General features: G+C 37.0%; 1 protein-coding gene across 5 annotated transcripts in view; it reads left to right on the top strand.

Annotated features, from left to right (window-relative positions):
* The window catches only part of PPP3CB (protein phosphatase 3 catalytic subunit beta), a 49,484-nt gene extending 28,582 nt beyond the window's left edge, over nt 1–20,902 (top strand). For 2 of the 5 annotated variants that reach the window (XM_036737182.1, XM_036737183.1), the window contains exons 10-15: nt 2,205–2,282; nt 7,964–7,990; nt 10,173–10,254; nt 12,894–12,991; nt 17,837–17,866; nt 19,291–20,902. In XM_036737182.1, the coding sequence (XP_036593077.1) occupies nt 2,205–2,282; nt 7,964–7,990; nt 10,173–10,254; nt 12,894–12,991; nt 17,837–17,866; nt 19,291–19,469 (494 nt within the window). In that variant the 3' untranslated portion in view covers nt 19,470–20,902. The remainder of the gene's footprint in view (nt 1–2,204; nt 2,283–7,963; nt 7,991–10,172; nt 10,255–12,893; nt 12,992–17,836; nt 17,867–19,290) is intronic. The other 3 variants (XM_036737184.1, XM_036737185.1, XM_036737186.1) reach the window with 3 other exon arrangements.

The raw sequence follows: 20,902 nt of genomic DNA, 5'->3' as shown, positions 1-20,902 counted from the left end.
GTGTATTATTGACCTGGTTGTCTGTAAGGCTAGAGAGGAGAGATGGATTGGGGTGAAATGACTTGAGTTTTCAGTGAAGAAACATAATAGGCTTAGTGGTCAGAGGACAAGTAGAAGGATAAGTTATCAGAGGAATTTCAAAGTTCCAGATTATGAAGATAGAACAGTTTTGGGTGATGGTGAGGATGTAGGTATCTTCATCCCTGTGTGTGGTTGAAGTAGAGTGATGGTACAGTTTTGGGGTGGGGAGTACTAAGGAAGTTGATAAACTTGTATTTGAAGGGAAATCCATGTGTTTATTGAAATCCCCAAATATGAGGGCAGGGTTAGGGTGCCAGGTGCTGAACTCCTTAAGAAAGGATTAAGAATGATCTGGAGCTAGTAGATAACTGTATCTAGGATCTGAATAGGGTGATAAAGATAAATTTCATGAACCGTAAAGGAGAAGACTTTGCTAAGTGATAATGTCTAAAAGTTGTCTGAAAATGACAGTGAGGAGCAATTTTGCCTATTTCTCCTGGCCAGTGTGTTTGGGACATGAGAAAAGAGAATGTGGTCAGGGATGCAGTGTCTTGTGGGGAGATGCAGGTTACCATAAGTGCAAGAAAATGGAAGGAGTGTGAGTTTCATAGCATCATAAATTTAAAGCTAGAAGGTATCAACCTTAACGGTCATCAAGTCCAACTCCTCTTTTGCAGATAAAAAACGTGAAGCATGGAAAGAGGGTTTAAATGACTTGAACAGTGGCACCTGCTCAAGTCATTTAACTAATACGTGTCTGAGGCAGGATTTGAAAGAAGTGTGTTTGTCAGGGGAAACACCATTTCCTTAGGGGGCTGTCACTCTTGAGAGTCCTGAAGGGAAATGGTGTTGGGGCATTTGAGTGGACAAATAACTGGTGAGTGGATCTTGAGGGGCCTCGTAGAAGACACCCCATATCATCTTCTTGGTTTCTGGTGGTTGTGAGACCCCATTGGTGTAGGATTTGTTGTGCTGTAAGCACCAGAAGCTTTGTGTTTACAGTCATATCAGCTGACATTTATGTAGTGCATTAAGGTTTGCTAAGTGCTTTGCATAGGCACCTCCCATATACTCACTTTTCCATGGCGATTTTTATAGGATTTTTGATGAGAGCTTGAGAATTGGTTCTATATGGGACACTGACCTTTTCCAAACTGTTACTCTTCATTGTTTTTTCTCCCTCTTTAAATATTTGTCAAGACTCACTACTAATGTTCTCTTCATGTCACTTACTTCTCTCTTTCTTTATCCCAGATGCTAAACACTTCATTTGTATTCTTGAGTTAGTTTTATTTCCTCCCAAATTATAGGATTTGGGTCTTCTAGATTTGCAACTTTGGTGTTAGCCTTGGTTCCTCATCTTACTTATCCATTCATTTCTACCTTATATCCAGCCCCTTCTCTTTCTTCCTACAACCACCACCCTTCGTAAGCTCTCACCGGACATTTGTAGTAATAGCCTCCTAGCTGGTCTTGTTGCCTCTTTTTGCGCCTCTCTAGTCCATCCTGCATATAGCTGACAATGTTATTTTCCTAAAGCACAGGTTTAATAGTGTCATTTCCCTACTCCTCAAACTCCAGTAGCTCTCTGTTTTCCCTAGGAGCAAATAAAAACTGTTTTGTTTGTCATTGAAAGCCCTTCACAACTTGGCCTCAACCTACCTTTCCAAACTTAAAACGTTTCCTCCCTTCTCATATTTGGTGGTTTAGCCAGTGTGAGCTTTTTACTGTTCCTCACCCTAGTGTGTCTCTCGTCTCTGTGCCTTTGCTCTAGCTGTTTTGCAAACTTGAACTGCACTTACTACCCACAGTTCTAGTCCAACCACTTCACTTTTTAGATTAGAGAACGGAGGTCCAGAAAGGTTATGGGATTTGCTTCTGGCCACACGTATGATAAGTGGCAGGATTGGCATTTGAATTTAGGCCCTGTGATTCTTAAATCTAGTACTCTTTCCACTGTTCTATGGTTCATTTCTTTTAAATTCTATAATCACTATAACAGAAATATATTTGTTTAATGGATACTTTTGAAATGTTGAAAAAGTAATTAATATATCCAAAAAGCATTTGTTTGGATAATTAGAAAACAGTAGAGTCACCTTACTTGGAAAATTAATTTACCACATATGAATGTTTACTACAATATGCATTAATCAGAATATGTAATTTGTTCTTTTTTATAGTGACAGAGATGTTGGTAAATGTTCTGAGTATTTGCTCTGATGATGAACTAATGACTGAAGGTGAAGATCAGTTTGACGGTATGAACATTATTTTTACTACTTTAACTACCCAGGTTCTACAAAAAAAATTGTTGGAAAAAGTCATTGCCCTCAGAATTTGCACTCCTAGAAAGACAGAACAAACAGATTTTTTCTTTTTCTGTGGATTTAAGTGTTTTTACTTATATTTTTAGGGAGGTATGGTAAAGGTGATGAGATTTGGAAGAGTAAAGGTTGTGAAAGGAAGGGAAGACTAAAGGTTGATGTCCTAGGAGGACTCTAGAAAGAAGGAAACAAAAGGAATGGAAGAATGATAATGTGCTTCCTGCTTCCTTCAGTGTGTAGTGCTTCTAACACATCAAAACCCTACCTCTTCACTGCTTCTTCTAAAAGCCAGCATAAACAGCCCTCAATTCATTACATTCCAGAAGTTGACTTTTAGTTTGGTAGTTTGACTCTAAACACATTTTCCCTAGAAACAGCACATTTTTAGTAACAATTATAATAGTGATTATTAAAGTTCCAGATTTGCCCATAAACACTTGTTTAAACCCAGGTGACTAATCATATTAACTACTTAATTTTATTTTTAAAAATCAGTGTTTTATTTAAAATTTGTAAATTAAATATAAAAATTATTTTTATCTCATATCCCTTTTAATCTTTACCCCAAGCAGAATGCAAGTTTTTTTTAGCTTCTACGTAACTGGAAAAAACATTTGCATATATAATAATTTTTTTTTTCTTAAAGACTCTCCTATCAAAGTTTGGAGAGGTTCTTCTCCAGGTTGGATGCAGGATGATGGATTTTTTGGGGGGGAGGGGCACAGAAATGCTTGAAGAATACCCACAAAAGGTAGGATTTCAATCATTCAATAGAAAGAGTAATCACACTGAAGAAACCATAATTCTTTGAAGTAGTTAAGTAATATTTCATAAACAGACGCATTTATTAGTAGAGTTCACATACCTGGCTTTTTTTTTTTTCCTTTGGCGAGGCAGTTAGGGCTAAGTGACTTGCCCAGGGTCACACAGCTAGTAAGTGTCTAAGGCAGAATTTGAATTTGGGTCCCCCTGACTCCAGGGCTGGTGTTCTATTCACTACACTACGTATTTGCCCCATACCGGTCTTTTTAATAGATACATAGTATTCAATTGTGTTATGGGCCATAGGTTTTGCTCAGCCATTCCCCTAGCATTGAGTATTTGGGTTCTTTCCAGTTTTTTTCACTCCTAAAAATTGTGCTACTGTGAATATGTTTATGTTTATACTGTCAAGTGGTGGATTTTTTTTTTTAACGTCATAGGGAGAAACTCCCAAAGAGACAAATGGGAATAGAGTATGAACATAGTTGTAGCTCCTGTCATGTTTTCAGATTGCTTTCCAGAATAAGTGGACCAATTTGCAGTGTCATCAGCAATGTTTACTCATAGTTGCATTAACTTTAGTTTTATAATTTTTATATATTTCTTAGATAGAAATTACAAACTATCTTTTAAATTATCTATTAATGTGTAGATTATCAGTTTCTTTCAATTGTCACACCTAATGAGTTGAAAATCTATCTGGTTTTCATGTATTTGAGTTAGTTTTTAATACATTTTTGATAATATGCTTTTTTTTATTTGTTCGCTGTTTTATGTAATTTTTTTTTTAAAAAAGATAAAATATGCTTTTATCACTGGTGCCTGTCATGCACATTTTTCCTTTTCTTTTTTTTACCTTTTTTTCTTTTTACCTTTTTTTTTTCAAATATAGGAAGATAACTACTCTTTGAGTACCTGCCTGCCTAAAGAATATTTGTCTTCATTTCATTGTGCTAAAGTTGTTAATTTCAGTTTGTTTTAACATAGCCATTATCTCTGTTAATGCCCTCTATTTGATAGGAATAAATTTCTCATTCCTACAAAGCTAAGTTAGATACATTTATTTTTTAAAAATATTTTTAAGATTACCTCTTTAGCTTGTTTAGAATTTTTGGCATTGTATGATGTGAATCAAAATTTATTCCCTTCACCATAGTTTTAGCCTATTTCCCTAACCATTTATTAAGTATTCCTAAATTTTCTGTTATTTCTAGTTCATCATATTTTAACTTCTTTTAGTATTTATACTATTTCTGAGACATTTTCTATGGTCCAGTTTTTTGGGCTTTAATGGTATGCATTTTTGATAATTGTAATAATAAAAAATGTTTGAAATCCAGTGGTTCACTACACCCTTGTTTGATGTAATTTTAATTCCATTCAGCAAGAATTTAGTAGGCATCTACTGTGTGCCTGCACTGTGCTGGATACTGAGGATGTAAAGACAAAAATCAAATTCCCCTGCTCATAAGGAGCCTGTATTCTATTGAGAAGAAAAATAATGTGCAGGCCGATAAGCAAAGAGAAAATAAATACAAAATAATTTTTTTAAGAGGGCATATTTCTTTCTGATCTGTGCCAATTGACAGTGTGCTTGGGGATCAGATTTGAGTTCTTGGTTCTATAGCTCTTTGTTCTGCCTACTTATTCATCCAGATAAATTTCACTTTTAATTTATTAAATTCTATGAAGTATACCATGGGGACTTAAATTGTTATTGCATTAAATTTATGTATTAAGAAGTACTGTAACATTTACAGTCATCATTTATGCCTCACCCTATTTCCCAAAAGGATTTATGGTGGTTCTTTACAGTACCTATAATCTTCCCATCCAGTGGCAAGATGTATTTTTCTATTTATTCAGCTCTTTCATTGATTATCCCCTTTTTGTTTTTGGTCTGGATCTGTCATTACATTGGTGAAGGAAGAATCTAGTGAGGAATTGCCTTCTGCCAATGCCTTTCTTTCAGCAAGTGTTCTCTAATTTATTGTCCTAGTTACTTAGTTGTCTGGAGCACGTAGAGGTTATATAACTTTCCCAGGATCCCACAGCCAAAAAAGTGTGTCAGAAGAGGTACTTGAACCCAAGTTTTCCTCCTTCCGGTGCTATCATCCATCCACTAAGCTAAGCTGACTCTAATTTTTTTATCATTAATGTTTCATAGGTTCCCTTTTTTAGACCCAAGTTAAGGAAATATCCAAGTACTTAATATTCTCATTTATGTCTGTAAATGGAATTTTTGTTTTTTCGTTGTCTTTTAACGGGTGGACCAATACATAGGAGAGTTAATTTCATTTTTTCTACATTGAGTTATTTCTAGTAATTTCTTGCTTTATTTCCTTGAATTTTTTAAGTATTCATTTATTGTCACTTATTAAAAAGTTTTATTTTTAATTCCTTTCCTATACACAGAATGTCCCAAAAGCCTTAGTGCTTTTTAAGCTATTAAAGCCTAAAACTACACTAAGAATTTTGGAACACCCTTTATTTTATTTATCTATAATGTTTTTTTTTTTTTAATCAACATTCTAGTTATAAATAGCATTTATAACAGAGACCTTTCTGGTCTTGATCCTGTTTCTAATGGGAATGTTTCTACATTTGAGTATAATTTCAACACTTAATTTTGGATATACTATATATCATATTAAGAAAGAAACCACCTATACCGGGTTTTGGTGTTTTTTTTTGTTTTTTTTTTTAGAATTTTAATCATGAGTAAATGATAAAATCTGCTAAACTGTCTTCATGGCATCTTTTAAATTTTATTATATTTGTATTTTTCCTATTATATGACTGGTATTGAAATTCTTTCTTGTATCATTGCCATTCTTTTATTCCAGGGAGAAATACAACTTGGTCATAATGACTTTTTAAAGTATAATTATAACAATGTTTCTATGGGAAAATATATTCAGAGTGCTAACTTCGAATGTCAGAAGTGACTCCCCCATGTTGCAGCTCTTCAGCAGGAGTCAGATGGCCCATCTCTGCCTGCCAAGCAGTAGAAGTGACTAACCCTAGCTCTAAGCTACAGGGGTTTGGGGTAGGGCTGATGGAAATATGGAGGGGAAAAGTGGGCTGGGATTCCAAGAACAGAGTAAGGATCAGGGAGGCTCTTGGGGGGCAATGAGAGAATGGGGGCTAGAGGGGAATAATGAGTACTTGGTTCAGGTTTTTCTCCTTATTTCCTTCTTTCTCCCATTGTTCAGCTTCTTCCTTTTCTCTTCCTTCCTGATCACCTTCTTGCTCTCATTCACCCTTCCGTGGTTTAGGATTTGAGGTATAGTAAAGCATGCCAATAGGATGAGACATCTGTCATTCCCTCTCACAACTATTGACTCATCCTGAATCACCATAAACTTAATTTCTAATCTGCCTAGCATTGGAGCAAGGTTGAAAAACAAGAGGTATGAGGGAAGAAGTTAAGTGGCAATAAGGGGGCAGTAATGTTGGTGAAAGCAGTGTGAAGAAGCCAGGGAAGACAAGTCTCTAGCATCAGGAAAGAAAAGAGTTCTTAAAGCCTTGTGGCAAATTTATTATCATTTTGATGAGATATACAAGAAGGGAATGTGTAAGGTTATTATATGAGATCCTTTGTCCCAGAAATTGTTTGATTTAATTCTGTTTGGTGGGGTTTGTATTTTTCAATGATGATTCCCTTAGTATACCATCTTTTCAAAAAAGACATGCAGCCTGTGTACATAAATCAGGTGAAGTTGATACATTTAACATCTTTTAAGATGTGCCATTTTTATCATGAAAAGAGAAACTTTGTCCTCCAGGTATTTGGACCTTTTTTTAAAGTACAATAAGCAAAAAATTTAAATGGGAAATTGGGGATATAGTTTTACTAGTCTAAAACTTTGTTATGTTATGGAGGCGTATTAGTATCCTGAAAAGAGCATTGGATTTGGAATCAGAGGAACAGGGCTCAAATCCTGGTTTGCTGTTTATGTTTTCTCAAACAGTAGGAAAGTCACTTAACCTTATTTCCTCATCTGTAAAATGAGGATGTTTAGCTTAACAATCTTACAAGGTCCTTTCCAGCTCAGAATAATATATAATTATAAATATATGGATTAGGGTATAGGATATAAGAAGTGCTGATACTCTCTTTTTCTATTCTTTAGTATTTTTTTTTTTGCATGTCTGATGCTATTTTGCAACCAGACACTTCCAAAAGCTCCCCAATTAGATTGAGAGCAGAAAGCACACACACTGTTGCTCTTTAGTCTATATATAATTAGTATAATTCTGGTTCAAAAAGTGTTAGATGTTCATATGGTATACTTTTCTGTTTTTCTTTTATTGAAAATAGGGAAGTTTTACTACTAAGGTGTGGTCCAATAACGCACCTTCTCTGCACACAACGTGGAATTAGGATTCCATCTTGCAGGTGTTGGTGATCTTCCAGAACCACATGAGCTCGTATCCCATTCGTGTCATTACCTTTTACTTAAAACACACTTCCATGGGGTGACACATTTTCTTAGGCATGTCAAAATAGACATGTGCGGTTGTTTGTGGCACAGTCTTTAGAAGTCTTATGTGTTTCCACGTGTTTCTCCTGTCCGTTAGTTATTTCTATTTTCATCAAATACTATTATGAGTCATATTCTGAACCTATCTCCTTAAAATTATCTTCTTGAGAATTTTCCCAGTGGCATCTCCCTTTTATTCACTACAGTACTACCTTTTTCAAATGTGAGGGCTTTCATTTTCTTCCCTTTCTTCCCACATTCATTCTTCAGTACCACTGCCAAGTTAAATATCTATCTTTTTTTATTTGTCTCAACCATCTTTTTCTCCATCATTCACTTCCTTTTTTCTGGACTCTCCATCTGAAGAACGACTCATATATGGCAATAAAAAAGGTACAGACCAGACAGAGTTACATTGTTTTGAAATATGACTTCATAAATTGTTTCATCCCCTTAAGTTAGCACGTTAGAGAGTTATGCTTATCCAGACTAATTCTCATTGGGCACTGAAAATTTAGTTTAAATTTACCTAAATTAATATTTTTTTGGTTTTGGAAGTCATATTCCAAGATGTCTGTCTTTCTGTGCATGGAAATATTTCTCCCTTTTTCATTCCTCTCGTCTTTAGATTTCATTCTTTTACCTATTCGTAATACTTTGTATTTCTGCCTGCATGATTAGGGTGTGTTCAGTCGACTGTCTTGTTCCTTAAAATAATTTCACTGTGGATATTTACTTTAATTGTGCATGATGTGTTCATAGATTGTTCCAAAATCCTGATTTGTTAAAGTATAGTGTTTTTATTTCAATGATTTTTAAAATTAGCTACAGTTTACATTCTATTTGACTTTACCAAAATGCACAATAATTTATGATTTCACCTTATTCATAGCTTCCTCAAAGTCTAACTATAAAATTATTTTCTCTATGTTTTTTTCATGAACTTATCTGTTCAGTAGAAAAGAAAGTGACTTATAGTGTAACCTTGGACAAATCACAACCTCTCTACTTCTATTTCCTTATCTGTAAAATCAGGGATCTCTAAGGTTACTTTTACCTTTAACATTCTGTGATTCTAATATTATTAGTGATTTTTTTATATTCATAAAATACCCATTAGTCTTGATTTTATATAATCCTAGTTATCAGATTTGTGGGGTTTTTTGTTTGTTTGTTTTGGGTGAAACCTGTGTTACAGTTGCAGAAGAAACACATTCAGTGTTATAATAAAATGGTCTCTGGAGCTTCATAAACATTGTAGAATTGTGTTGTAGAACCTGTATTCTGCAGACTGTGTCTCTTGTTTTCAGTTACCTTGAAATGGTTTCCATTTGTCTACTTGTCATCTTAATTTACATGTGTTTGTAGGCTGCTCAGTTTTACTGCAAAGCACTCTAGCACAGAAGACTAGGTCCCTCAGAATTCTTAAAGCCTCCAGAGCTCAACTGGCTTTGCCTCTTAAACCTTTCCAAGGCTTTCTTTCTTTCTTTCTTTCTTTCTTTCTTTCTTTCTTTCTTTCTTTCTTTCTTTCTTTCTTTCTTTCTTTCTTTCTTTTTTCAATAAAGGTGAAGTGCAGCTTTCAGGAGCCATACTCCTGAGGCCAGAGTGCCTGTGGTTACTTTGCATGAGCAAACATTTATTAAATACCTACTGTGTGCAGAGCATTGTGCCAGATGCTGGTGGATGTATAGAGTTTAGGTAAGATAGGATTCCTGCCCTCAAGGAGCTTAAAGTATAGTAGAGGAAAGGCCCCCTTCCCTCCTTTTGTTGGATCCGGGCCAGTTAATAGCATTGTTTAGAGGTTGGGGTAGAAATACATAACTTCTGAGGTTCCTCCAGCTGAGGAGCTAAGGAGTCTTTATAATCTCTTTTGACCACAGTGAAGTAGGAAGCACAGTCGGCTTTTGGGAGATGAAGCAAAATGTCATCGACAGCAGTCTTTATCGTAGCTACTTTCACATAATACTCAGAGATGTAGAGAAAGTTTGCACTTTTTTCCAAGACCTCGGAGAGATAGTCCAGTCTATTGGGTTGATATAGTCACTCTAGTCAGTTAGGATCCTTCTATGGAATGATTTTTATAGCATGGTTATTTAGACCAATGTAAAATAAAAGGTCCAATGCTGTCATGGTGTGACGGGGAGCCTTTAATAATTCCAGCTTGCGTGTTATAGGCTTCTATGAGGAAAAAGCAGTAAATTTTGCAAAATAATTGCTCATTCTTTCTTGGCCACTAATTTGACAAAATGCTTTGGATTGGGATGGATCTTCTTTCCCATTTGTGAATAATTATTAATTGGCTTTTTTTACTAATCACTCAGTAGTGTGCAAGCAAGCAAGTTTGTGGATTAAGTTTTTTATTGTTTATCAGAGCTTAGCATTATATTGATATTGAGCCAAGTGTTGAGAGAGAATCTTTCCAATATAAGATCAGCAAGTTTTCACTGTGGCCACAGGTGTCTGGGGCCTTGGTACAGATGCAGATGTGTGTGTGTGAAACAGGCTAATAGTATGGTGTGCGTGAAGACACTCCAAACTTGAGCCCCCCCCTTTTTTTTATTCCATTTGAAAGTAGGATCAGCGGCAGCACGGAAAGAAATCATCCGAAACAAAATTCGAGCAATTGGCAAGATGGCGAGAGTCTTCTCTGTTCTCAGGTAATTGTACACTTTGTTAATTATTTATTTGCATCAATCATTTTACTGCACTCCAGGACACCAGTTGTGTCTCATTTGCCATCTAGAATCAATGTGCTAACATTCTTCAAAGTGATGTTTTTATGCGTTAAGCAGGATGATAGAGATCATGTTTTTGAACTGAGCTGTGAGGCTCTGGAAGTGAAAATCATTTATCCGTGGCATTCTGGTGAATTCTCCGAAAGTGCCTTATGTGTCAATCACTGTCACCCATCAGGAAAAGGGACACTTTGCAGTTTTGCTGTACAACTTCCCCCCTCACTTGCCAACATTGGGAAGCTGACTTTCCATTCCTAACCTAACTCATTGTTAAAGCACTGAGAGGATCACAGTATACTATGAAGAAGACTCAAAGGAAGCATATCTTAATATTGGGGAATAGAGATTTCAGTGCTTCTTCCATTTTTTTCTTTTGACTCCATACTGTTTGTGAAAGTTAATAATGATATGTTTGTCCCCTGAGAGCTACTCAGAGCTAGTGAGCATAAGCGATTTATGTTGATCAGGGAGATGGTTAGATGACAGTGTTAGTTACTGTGCATATTTTTTAAGGATAAGTTTTTACTGATTTATTTTAACATCACCTACATTTTCTATTATATCTCTCCTCCATTCTCCTTTCACAAATCCATTCTTTATAAGAAAGAATGAAAAAGGAGGAAAAACAGTTCAGTGAAAGTAACCAACATATGGATAAAGTCTGAGATATGCACTATTCCACATGCATAGACCTCCACTTATGCAAAGTGGGGCAGGCTACTCAAAGCTTGATCACTCCAATTTCACTATATGTTATTCTCAGTACAGGCACCAAAATTGTTGCCACTTGATAGGGACCAAAGAAAATTTTTGATCCACCTGGTGTGTATGGGAGGAAATTCTGTGAGTTTGAAACTTCAGTTGGACCCTTTCCAAGCCCTAGTATTCTAGAGAGGCTGTGGGAGCGGAGGTGATAGGAGCTCACTCACATTATGCTTTTTGCTTTCTCTTGCCATGGCAAGGATATTATGGAATCACTGAGTTAGTGGCAATATCTCTTGCACCCCTTTAACTTCTGACTTTGCTTTTGCGTTCCCTTTGAGTCCTTCTAACACTAATCATCTTGTGATGTAACAGTCACTGTGGAAACAGAAATATGGCAAAGGAAGTCTCTCTCTTAGGTTATTCCCAGGTTATATTGTATACTTGCCCATCTCCTGAAAATTTCTCCTTTATAATCACTGACAGGTATCTCGGACATTGAATTGTTCAGCAAACTTTGCCTAAACTGTTGACCTAATCTGCCTAGCTAATTTACCTACTTCTTCTTAGCTATTTATACAATCCACCTAGCAGCTCACCTACTGAAGAGAATTTTGCTTTAGGCTTTAAGGATGGTAGTGTTTTGATTGAGTGGTTTTCAGAGTGGGTGTGGGACTCCCTGAGAGACTGTGTCCTGACGCCAAGGGGTTTATTTATTTATTTATTTATTTATTGAGGGTTAAGAAAATGAATTTCATCTCACCCTCCAAGTGGTGGCCAGTTGTGGGTTTCTAACAAAACCACACCCGAACTTGTCCCCCAGTCATAATAATAATAGCTGGCATTTACATTGCACTTGGTTTGCAGAACAATTTACAAATCTCTTCATTATATCCTCATGACAAGCCTGGTTGCTATTATTCCATTTTTCGGATGAGGAAACTGGAGTAAACAGTAGTTGAGGGACTAGTTCAGGGTGATACAGCTAAAAAGTATCTGAGATTGGATTTGAATTTAGGTTTTCCTTACTCTGGATTCAGTGCTTTATCAGCTGCCCTGTCTAGCTGCCTCCAGCACTCCTGTATTCCACTCCTCCCTTCCCAATCTCCCCGTCTTTTTCACTGAGAGGTTAGCCCCTCTGGGCATGTAACCTAACAGTTTCTTGGGTACCCATACCAACAGTTTGAGCGGGTGCCATTGGGAAAATTCTCCTGCTCCCCCAGGACACTCCCCAGTGCCATCCCCATATCACCTCATAGTTGCAGCAGGTACCCTTTGGCAAGATGTTTTGAGTAGAACAGGATGAGTTGCAATCTACACATCATAAGTCTCACCACTTTATCTTTCCCTGAAGAGCCACCCTTCTTCAAAACTTGACACCCCCATCCATCCAGTCACATCGATTGTCATCTTCCAGTTCATTTTGAGGACAACCTTGCTGTCATCTCTGATTCTTGAATTTCTCTTGACTAAAGTATCTAGTAGTTTACCGTCTCTTGTCTTTTCTACCTCCACGACACCCCTCACATCTGTACCCTTTTCTGTTGACACAGCCAGGACTGTAGCTCTTGGATCAAATATAATTTCATCTTTTTATTCTCTTAAAATGTCTTTCTGCATAAGTTTGGTAATAAAATAATTATTAGTCCATTAGTACATATATAATTTATACATAAGTAAAACATACGGAGGGGTATGTTTTCAAAAGAATGTTTGTAAACTGCTATTGCAAACAATAGCTAGACATGTAATTATTAAAGCAGGAGCTGTTTCTGGGCCCAGTCCCTACCTACAAACCATTCTAACAGACATTTTTAGTGAACAGTTCTGACATTTGTTGTCTTTTTTTTTTCCTCCAGGGAGGAGAGTGAAAGTGTGCTGACACTCAAGGGCCTGACTCCCACAGGGATGTTGCCTAGTGGAGTGTTAGCTGGAGGACGGCAGACCCTGCAAAGTGGTAATGATGCTATGCACCTAGCTGTGCCTCAGATGGACTGGGGCACCCCTCACTCTTGGGCTAACACTACATATAATGCATGCAGGGAGTTTCTTCTGCTTTTCAGTTCCTGTCTCAGCAGCTGACATGGGCAGGGTGCCATATGTTAGGTAGTTTCTGATCAATACTTGATCAGGGCAGACACCTGAGAATCTAGTTAGTTATTTCACAGAAAAGAAAAAATGGGCAGTCCCTCAAATTTTCAGTAGAGGACGTGGGGCCAGCTCATGTCATTCATTATGTCTGGGAAGTCAAATGTAATTGATTATTCATTTATTTAAATGCATCATTAAAACGTCACCCTTGCTATTAGAAGCCCCCGCTTCCAAGTGTGTGAATCAGAAACATTCAGAATGCAAAAAATGGAAATAATGTGATTCCCAGTTTTTTGTTGTTTGCTTTTCATTTATGTAATTGTATTAGATTGTGCTTATTTTCCATTGGGAAATTTCAGATATTTAATTTTAGTGTTAACAGTCTTCTCTGGGCCCCAGAACATTACTATGCACTTCATTTGCCGACAGATTTGTGCAAGGTTTTGTACTCTGGTAAATGATGCCAAAGCTTGTTTTCTGTGGTGTTTGTCAAATGTTCTATGTATAATTGATCGTCTCTGTAACATGCTGTTTCCTTCCTCTGCAGATGTAGCTGCTTTCTTAAATCTGTCTGTCTTTCTCTAGGTATAGCTGTATGTCTGTATAAGTATGTTACATTAAACTACTCTTATCAGACACTTGTCTGTCTCTTGATGTAGAAGCAACTTTGTAGCACCTTGTTCTAAGGTTGGCTGCATTTGCTGCTGCACTCTGTGCATTCTGAACAATTATGTAATTGAGTAGATATTAAATCATTGTTATAAGTGGAGAATAAAGGGGTTGAACTTAAATCCTGTAAGTCAAAATTGAAAGGGTGTTTATTAAGTGTGCCTATATTTTTGCATGAAAATAAAAAGAATTCTATATAAAGCATTCCTGTAATCTGGCTCATTGAATGTTTTGTAACAAAAAAAGTTAATTTTTTTTTGAGTTTGTGTAAACACTTTTTTTAGAAAACCTGTCACAGATAAAACAGGGAGAGAGTGGATGTGAATGTTGCAGAATATGTTCAGTGACGAAAATCCAGGTTTCAGTCCTCTAGTTGAACAGTGGGGGAAAAAGGTGATGTGGACAGGAGCTGATTTTACTTCTTTTGCAGCCCCCACTGACAATCACCCTCTAAGGGTCATTGTTCTGCTAAGCAATGTAGCACCTCTGATTTGTTACTTATTCTTAATAAGAACAGCTCCTTTTTTATATGTGTAATAAAGCTTAATGATTTTAGGGGAGTGATATAGGAGGAAATTTTATTTTTAAACTTTACTTAAAATTTCAATTTGACTGAATTTTCACAATTCCATTTTATTCACCACAAAATTTAAGTGATAGCATTTCAGAGAGACATTTGTTATATGGACAAATAATTTTTTACTTGTAACTCGTACATGTCCTAATTTGTATGTGATTGTTTTGTCTACAACAACCAGTGATGTGTATGAGGAATCCATCAAAGCTGCTTTGAAAAACATTTTTCCACAATTCCAGTTTAAATTTTCATACTGAATGAGATCTCTTTCTCTCTCTCCTCTCTCTCTTTCTCTTTCTCTCTTTCTGTGTTTCTCTCTTTTGGTGATTTTTAGGAATTCTGTTGTAATTCTCTTCCAGGCTGTGCCCTTCAGTTTTCTCTCTGGCTGCAATGTAATTAATTATGAGAGGAGAAAATGGACTAGAATGATTTTGTTAAATGTGTTATTAAACAAATGAAGCAGGAGATGAAGAGTCACCAAAACTGCCCATCCTCAAGAAAAACTTAAATAGAAATGATAGTATGATACCTTGAATTTTTTATAATATTATTCTATCCAAGAGCTCAGAATAATAAAACTGAACAGAGAGGAAGTTAAGCTGCTTAGTTAGATCCCTACTACTAGTCGGTGATAGCTTATCAATTTTTCTAATTTATCTGCAGCACATGTTGCATTCAGACTTATTTGCATTTGTCCACCCTGTTCTACTTACTTTTTTGGCAGCTCTGTTTATTCTGAATTTACATGTGTCCCAGAAGCCTAGGGAGGTCTTCGGAAGACACTTCCTTCATTGTAGGAAAAGTTTGAGAGAAAGCAGCAAGGAATCCCTCTTCCTAATGAACTGTTTAATCTCAGCTTGGATTGGATTAGATGGAAAAAATGAGCCATGAGTACAGGTGGAACAAGCCAAGTTCCTCTGAAGTGTTATCTTGACATTGTGGCTTTGGTGTTCTGTTGAAGTGATTTCTTGGAACACAGAATATTCTCATATGCAAATACAAATATAAAAATACCTCTCTAAGCCATATATAAATGATTTTTAGATTATTTTACCATTTTGGACTATTTAATTTCTATGACCTTAACACTATATTATTAAAAATCCTTTGTACAAAGTGTATGGCTTTACTGAAATATGATAAGGTTCATACTTTTTTTGCATTTTAGTCAAGGAAATGAAGCAGTACTAATAATCAGTTTGATGAACTACACAATAAGGTGCTGCCTTCACCAGGATATCTATCTTGAAGTTGTGACCATAAATACTTTAATAATGTCATATTTTTCCTGGTCATTCAGTGTGCCATTTGAGACACACAGTTTAAGCATTGGTATAATCTTGTCAGTATGTCCTTGGGAATTGTCAGAGAAAACAAACTGCCTTTGAAAGAGTTTAGCAGTTATCAAGTGATATTCTTTTCAGTTTGTTGTTTATGTTTAAATTATCATCTCTCTATTCCAAGCAATCTATTTGTTATGGTGTGCAGATTTAAATATGGTATCCATGGAATTTTCCAGAAAGTATTTAGAAGCACTCACAGGCTTCAAAAGACAGCAAGGAATATAGACTGACCCAGGGAAGTAGTTTAACAGAAATCATTTTTTAAGTCTATAAGGTTTAAGGAAGTATGCATTATCATATTTTAAGAATTTTGTCAACTTTATTAACAAACTTCTTACTATTGACTATAATACTATAGAAGCTGGTCCCCAAAGTACTATTTTAATTATTGTAGTAAAAATAAATTGCCGTGTCTCAGTAAGCAATGAACTGATTTACTTTAAACCACCTCTGTTCTCTAGAGGAATGATTTAAATAAGCTCTTTCAAAAAAAAAATCATAACCCAGAATTATTGTAAAAATTCAATTTTTCCTTTTAGATTTCTTTAAATTGTAATGATATTTACCTTTATTTTGATGAGTGAGCATGCCAGTGGTGAACTGATAGAAGTGGCTGCTTTACCTAATGGCTTCTTGTTTGGGCATATTGCAGGAGCATTTTCTAATTGTGCAGCACTATATTTTTAAGCTGTGAAGTATACAGTGGATATTACGTGTATGTCTGCTTTGGTTAGTAATGTATTTTATCAATTAAGGAAAATTAACTACTCCTTTGTTCAGTGTTCATCAAATTTCCTTTTGGATGTCAGATTATTTTAGTTTCACAATCCAGCAACTTCCTTTTTCTCTTTCCCAGTCTCATTGAATTCTTTAAGATTCCTTGGTTCTCTTGCCCTTGTAACTGCTTTAAAGTTAAATTTGCCATCATTCTTATAAGAGGCTTACAGTTAAATTGTCCCCTCATGAACGCTTTCATTGGCCTTATTGTAGAAGTATCTCCAGTGGTAAGACGATTGTCCAATCTGCATTGGGCCATGTGCTCTCTGGTAGAAGGCGAAGGGCAGTCAGGGGAATGCTACTTAGCAGTGACAGTGATAGATAGAGCTCTCTTTATTGGAGAGCATTTTATTGATAGGGTTCGAGAACAAAAGTGATCAGAAGAATCCTTGACAGTAAGAAACACCACAAACACACTGGAAGCGCCCTAAGTGAGCCAGAGTGACTTACTGTTCTGATTCTGCCTCTCACCCAGGAACATGTGCATAGATCTGCCATGTATAGCTCATTGTTGGGACAGATTACAAGGGCATTTTCAGCATATCCCCCCGTTTCATTCTAGTTAGAGCAGTAGAGTACTTGCTCAGCAACCTTTACCTGAGGTTATAGGAGACCAGTGGGAACTCAGCCTCAAGCGTGTCTTGTCAAGGTCTCTAGATCTTTGTGACTTTGGCATTATAATAGAGAGCACCTTTCTAATACAGAAAAGGAACCATTCTTAGTGTTCATTTTATACCCATGGATGCTTATTAATTTTTCAGTTCTAAATCCTAAAACCATAGCTTCTTTGGATTTTGTAATTTATACCATTATTATCTGCCCCACCTGCCCCCTTTGAATTTATATGCTGAGAAAACCAGTCAGTGAAGAGTAGAGTTTCATGTATGCATGAAGGAAAAGAACCAGGAAACACCAATTTTGATTTCCTGTTAAATACTGTTTTAGAATCTCTCTTTAGAGAATTTCCCTGAGACTGTGATGCCTAGAACACTGTAGACATGCCATAAAATTCTTGAATCATTGGAATACTGGATCCTAAAGGTACACTTAACATTGGAGTGAGCTGGGGCAGGTGCTGAGCTGTCTGCGTAAAGGAATGAATCCGTCTCTTCTGTGCCCTGATCGCTGTTGTCATAGTGCTGTGTGTAATTGTGCTGCGTCAGGAACTGGGGGGTTGGGGTGGAGCTCTCCCTTGGATGAGGGCACAGTTTTTTTTGTTAAACTATGAATGGTGTAGCCTGGGGTACTGTGATATTTTAAGTTGATCATTGCCTTTTCTGCTGTACGATATGACCCTTCTCATCTCTCTCGTTCATTTTGCATGCCTCTGCTCACTTCTGTACAGCCACAGTTGAGGCAATTGAGGCTGAAAAAGGTACGATCAGAGTCCTTGCGCTGGGCAAAGATCTGTGGTGTGTGGGTGGGCATCAGAAATGTCCTGTGGGGGGTCTCACTCTCAGCTTGCACAGTCCAAGATGAATCAGACTCACTGACTCATCATATTTACCCATAACATTCCTTTTTTTCCCCCCCAAAGACTGGTTCATAGTGATAGGACATGGGAAGTCTTTTTATATTTTTCTCGTACAAAGTTCAATCAGCATTTAACATTCTTGTTTTAATAGTATACAGCATGCTAAAATTTATCTCGCAGTGTCTTCAGTCGCTTATTTTAATGGAGATGTCTAAACTTACACCACAAATAGTGATTCACTTCATGTTTTGCATGTTTTTGCTCTATTCTTTTAGAGGAGTGACTTTAGATTTGGGTGTGGGTTTGTTTTTTGCCATTTTCCATAATGCACCCAAAATGTGCAAGAATTGTCATATTTTTCCCACCACAGTTTGGGCTGTAGTCTGCTTCTATGATTCCTGTTTCTGTATTTCATGTGTTGACCTCTGATAGTGCCCATTGCTGATTATGTTGCTGCCCCAGCCGTATGTTTGATACATGGTGCACAGATTCTGAGCCCCAGGGATTGCACGTATGAAACAGCTTGTTTATACCCACAGTGTGGGGATCTTTCTCGTGCATGTGTGATTGGGAGATGCACCTTTCTTGATGAAGTGAGTGAAAAACCATAGTTGTTGGAGAAGGATTGCCAGAGACCTCTTTGGAGGGTTTCTCAATAATACTTGGTGAATGGATGTTACAGTGAGGAGTCTTCTCCTGTAGCATGAGACTAAACACCTTTGGGCATCAGCTGTACTCTGCTCCAAACTCATGGAGATATTTTACCACCTTGTTCATCTCACATAGATGGTGAGAGGGTGGCAGTGCCCAGGCGTCCTCAGGAGTTCTCATCTAGTGAATTTTAACTTGTTCCACTTGACTCTTTCTTCCCCTCCTGTTTCTGGTGCAGATTTGTGAGGCAGCTGAGGAGAACCCTTGTCGTTCCTCAATGCCCTACTTTTACCACTTCCTTAGTTTATCATTCAGTGGAGATTACAGGGTCTGAGCTAGAATGAACCTGATGCAAAGAGGTCAGACGGAGGTCAACTTGATACCATTGGTTGGTTTTTGATGGGATTGGGTTTTGTTTTCTTCTTATTTCAATTTTCAAGGCTATGCTAACACTTTCCATCCATAATGCTCTACTATTTATTTTCAAATAATTTAAATCATGTTTGTCACTTAACATTTTAGGGGGAAAACTCAGAAGTTTTTTGTGCTGCTTATAGCCATGATTGCTCCTTTGGCTAACTTTTTATCTTTAAGAAAAAATAATTTATTATTATCTTTTGAAGTTAGACTTTTTTTTTCCTATTACTGACTTATCAAATTTGCATTTTGTTAAGCAATACGAGGATTCTCTCCACCACATAGAATCTGCAGTTTTGAAGAAGCAAAAGGTTTGGATAGGATCAATGAGAGAATGCCACCCCGGAAAGACGCTGTGCAGCAAGATGGTTTCAATTCTCTGAACACCGCACATGCCACTGAGAACCACGGGACTGGCAACCACAGTGCCCAGTGACCCACGGCTTCCCGGGGACTCTCGCATCTCGGGCCCCAGATGAACAGGACACCCAAGGAGCCAGAGGGATCAGCTAAGCTGACTGTAAATGTCACCAGTCCCTTTGGAGAAACCATTGTGCTTTTGAGACCCCAATTCCCTCCCCAGAAGGAGGCTTGAGGGCCCTGGGACGTGCTGTGCTATTGATGAGATTTCATTGCTGGCAGCCGAACCAAGGTGGGGAGTAGAAAGCAAGGGGTCTGGGGGCTGTTTTCTGTGGAGAGCATCTTGACCTCCATTTATGCTTGTGATTCACACATTTAAGTTTACAAATGAGAATTCCTCCCTCCTCCCCATAGAACTAGATTTTTTTTCCAATCAAGACTTCAGACACAATCCTAAATGCTATTTATTCATGGATTTTGGTTTCATAAAATGTCTTTAAAGGTTATATTAGAATGGTCTTAAAATACAATTCTGAGGTTACAAAGTTGTATTTTTGAATCATGGGGAAAATACCAAAAAAAAAAAACCCAGTTGGCAGATGTTCAAAGTGCTGACCTCAGGTCTACAGTCTTCACTAGTTCTGTATTATAGGTTAGTTTTTGATTATGAATGCATAATCTATCTCAAGGCAGAACTTTGTTACTTGATCACAGATCCAAAAACTCAATCAGAATCTTTTTTGCCCAAATCTTTTGCGATTTGTACCCTTGGGATTTAAGAAGAAAACTTCCAAATTTCAAAAGTGCATAAAGTTACAGAAATGCTCATTTAAGGTATCTTTAAAAAAGCTTGTACGTTGTCAAAGTAAATTTTACTTCAGATCATGTCTGTAAAACTTGACATTGTATTTTGTGTATGCATGTTTTCATTTTGCAAATATTTAATATATAGGCCTATGATGTACAGGTACGACATGTATAGGTTGCCTAGATGTTATGGGGACTTTTAGTTTATTGTGAGTATTCAAATTACTTCAGTAGCCAGCAGGGCTGTTGGCTTTCTATAATTTTTATGAATTCTTATAAAGGAAATGGAAAATGTCCTGGAAGTGTTTTTGTTTATACAAATGCTGCATAGAAGCTATGGTTCAGCTCAACCACTCAGACATTCGTGGAAGCATAAAGTCAAAACTGCATGTTGAAGTTTTTATTTTGATAGTTACAGGACTGCTTGGTTAAAAATAAATGGAACCATGTGCTAGTTTTTCACAATTATTGGTCTGTCTAGATTGCCGCTCTAGCTGGTATCTCCCTTTACTTTGGTGACCTCATGCCCTGGAACACAGCTCAGAACTCCAGGCAGCGGAACCGTCTCTTGTTTTGTTTGCCAGAAAGTGCACCCTGTATGGTCTCCTGTCTAAGTTGGAAATATTATGCATGTGCAGGACTATTTGAATATTTTATAAACAGTAGCACACAATAAATTCCATGCATGGGCCGCTGCTCCTA

The sequence above is a fragment of the Trichosurus vulpecula genome, chromosome 8 (assembly GCF_011100635.1).
Source record: "Trichosurus vulpecula isolate mTriVul1 chromosome 8, mTriVul1.pri, whole genome shotgun sequence".
Classification (NCBI taxonomy): domain Eukaryota; kingdom Metazoa; phylum Chordata; class Mammalia; order Diprotodontia; family Phalangeridae; genus Trichosurus; species Trichosurus vulpecula.
Note: the sequence above shows the minus strand (reverse complement) of the source record. Positions and strands in the feature narration are given on the sequence as shown.